General features: G+C 49.3%; 1 protein-coding gene across 2 annotated transcripts in view; it reads right to left on the bottom strand.

Moving 5' to 3' along the window:
- The window catches only part of CC2D1B (coiled-coil and C2 domain containing 1B), a 71,937-nt gene that overhangs the window by 15,389 nt on the left and 53,503 nt on the right, over nucleotides 1-3,045 (bottom strand). For both annotated transcript variants that reach the window (XM_019501304.1, XM_019501305.1), the window contains one exon: nucleotides 258-430. In XM_019501304.1, the coding sequence (XP_019356849.1) occupies nucleotides 258-430 (173 nt within the window). The remainder of the gene's footprint in view (nucleotides 1-257; nucleotides 431-3,045) is intronic.

Here is a 3,045-nt window from a genome sequence, read left to right as displayed (position 1 = left end):
TATCTGGATTGTGTGTCGGGGGGGGTGGGGGGGAAGAGTAGGAACAGTGGCCCTGTGGTAGGAAAGGGCATTGCCACTGCCTCCTTTGTGAGTCCACAGATGCCTCTAGTCCCTGGAGCAATCATCTGACTGCTTTGCCTAGCACTGGTTTGCTCCAAAATGTCATGTTTGAAAGCAGTGGGGGACTTCCAAGACACCCACACATTTGAGATGCCTAAGGGGCAAAGCAGAACATGTTATTTATGCCTTCTACTTACCTTGGAAATATCAACAGATTTGCCGCATTTTGCCTGCTCGATCTTTGGGTCAAAGCTTTTTGCCGTTCGCAGATACAGCTTGGCTTGTTCAAGGTTGTTTGCCTGCTTTGCTTTGATTGCTGCCTTTATGTACTGCTTCTTCCTGTTCTCCAGAAATTCCAGCTGTTCCCTAGCTGACAAGGAACAGCCATATAAGAACAGCCACCTGACATCACCCCCCACCCCGAAGTGTGTTCGTTCTGTTTGACTGATGGCAAAGAAAATGTCATTAGCTGATAGCTGGTTTTGACCAATACCTCCCAGGCAGTTTGAGAAGCAACCACTACACAATGGATGATTTCATTTTCACACTAGTCCCAAAACTTAATACCACCTCTTCCACCATGGCACCATGCATCCAAGAACCTCAAAGAACTCAAACCTACAACTCCTCATGTAGAAAATCACAACACACCTGGGAGATGCTGTCACTACTTTACAGATGGGGAAACAGAGGCTACTGCTGAGCTGAATTAAAAATTTAGGCCCAATTTCCAATTCCAAAAAACAACTAATGACCCTGAGCCAGGGGTTTTCCTGCACATGCACACCCAAACCCTGTAGGCACAATGGATACTCACATTTTTATTTTATACCCTTATGTAACTTCTTTTTGGGTCACTCTCTCCACACTTCAACAGTTGGGACAGCTGTTATATTTAGGATGGATCACTTGAAAATCATGACCCAAAGAACCTGGCTTTTGCCATACTTTTGTTGGCTCAGAAAGAAATATGCAGTGATTATCTGTCTCTATTTTCCTGGATTCTTTTACTGCACTCACTACTTCAGTACATGAGTGTGATTACCCAAGTGATGCACTTGCAAAAGATGGCATTTCTGTTATACAAACACACCGAGCAGGCTGGTGAAGCTATTAATGGCAGCAAGAATATAGGTCATCTGACTAGCACTTACTCCCTCTCTCAGAGGGGAGCCAGCAGCACTGTTGCTGTGTGTGCAAGCTGCCCAGCTGGCCAAATACAAACCGATTAGATAAGCTTGTTTGCCCAGGTTTTAATTCAGTCCAAACAGGCAGAAGCCTGCGTGGTCCTAGAAACAGAGCCACGGGCATCTTCAAGAATGCGCTGCAGAGAGCTGCCTGAGCAAGGCCTTGCTTTCCTTCTCAACCTCTGCAGCTGCACTGTCACAGTACAGGCCTTAGACCAGTAGTTCTCAACCATTTGAATCACGGCACTCTTCACAACTTCTCTGAATTTGGCAACACCCTTGGCTGAGAACCACTGTTGTGCTGCCTCCGCTTACCTCAGTTGTTCTCAACCAGGTGCTGCTGCACACTCTGGCCTGTATTAGTTTTCTGATATACCTCAAACAGGCAGGAGCAGAGGCATAAGTAAGGAGTTTAACATCTTTGGCAAAACTCCTCTGTGCCCCTAGGGTGGGTGGCGTGGGAAGGGAGGTCTTACCCACCTTGGTTCCTCCACACTTAACTCCTCCAGCCAGGTGGTGCACAGGACTGCTCCAGCCCAGCCCGATCCCTCTGGCCAGGCAGTGCAAAGGGCTGCAGCCAAAGCACATGCTTTTGCCATACCCCTTCCTGGTCTGACCCTGCATACTCCCCTGGTCACAGAGGGACACAAGATAGTCCCACCTGTCTGGCGCACCTCCGTATCCAGAAGCATGTGGAGTCAGACCGAGGAGGGTGGTGGAAGAGCATGTGCTCCAGTTGCTGTTGCTTCCTGACCTGCCTGCAAGGAAGCATGCAGGGCACACCAGTTGAGAACTGTTGCCTTAAACTGAGCTGCCTTTTCTGGATGCATCTCTCCACTCCATCCTGAGAGCGAGTGGAAGACAATCATGGATGCCCATGTTTTGCCACTCAAGGGACAGAGCACAGAAGCCAATAAAGTGCACCTAGTTCATGTAAGAGTGAGGCACAGTGCAACGCAGCAACTGTTGCCTCTGCTGCATGCCCCTATATGTTACCTCCGAATAGCCGAGGGCAACGCTATTGAAGGGTGGGGTCTAGGGCTGGCTTACAAAGGCACACTGACTGCCCAACCTAGTTTAACCAAGGCAAAACATTGGCACCAACTGCAAATCCTGAGGAGCCTATGACAAGAACCAGAGTGGATGAGTCCAGGTTCATGATATTCTTCCCTATTTGAGAGTAGGTCATGCCTAGCCCATAAACTTACCATGACCATCAATGGTACCCTCAAACGTGACACAGCACTGCACACATACTGCTTCCCAGACCAGGAGCAGTACAGCAGAGCCCACTTGGTGCTAAGGGCAGAAAGCGGCACTGAAGCTCAGAAATGATAATTAGCCTTCCCTTGACACCATGGTGGGCTCAGCTTCACTGCTTCCAGTCCAAGAGGTAGCAACTGTGGGGTGTGCATGAGGGTGCCACTGCTGGGCTGGCAGCTTGAGGTCTAGGTATCCATGAGTAAGGCCTGGTCAATCCACAAACAGCTTCTTCCTAATGGCAAAGTAACACAGGCACTGTGAGTGACAAAAGGCTTCTGCTGTAACCTAACAGCTGAGAGGATGCGTGCCCAGACCCATCCATGGTTTCTACTGGCTGCCGTGGCCCCCTCAAATTCACTTTACATCCTGCCAGCACAGGAACCACAGGCATCTTGCAGGAGCCAGGCAGGCTGGCAGCTTCTTATGGTAGCTGCTGACTGGTGCCCGAACTTCTGGTGGCAGCAGCAGTATTCTTGTGCAGACGAGACCCAGCACTTGCAGAAAGACCAGGTATCTTTTTTTTTTTTTTTTTTTT

Source organism: Gavialis gangeticus, unplaced genomic scaffold (genome assembly GCF_001723915.1).
Source record: "Gavialis gangeticus isolate Ggan-Ray unplaced genomic scaffold, GavGan_comp1, whole genome shotgun sequence".
Taxonomy (NCBI): domain Eukaryota; kingdom Metazoa; phylum Chordata; order Crocodylia; family Gavialidae; genus Gavialis; species Gavialis gangeticus.
This window is presented reverse-complemented; position numbering and strand designations above follow the sequence as displayed.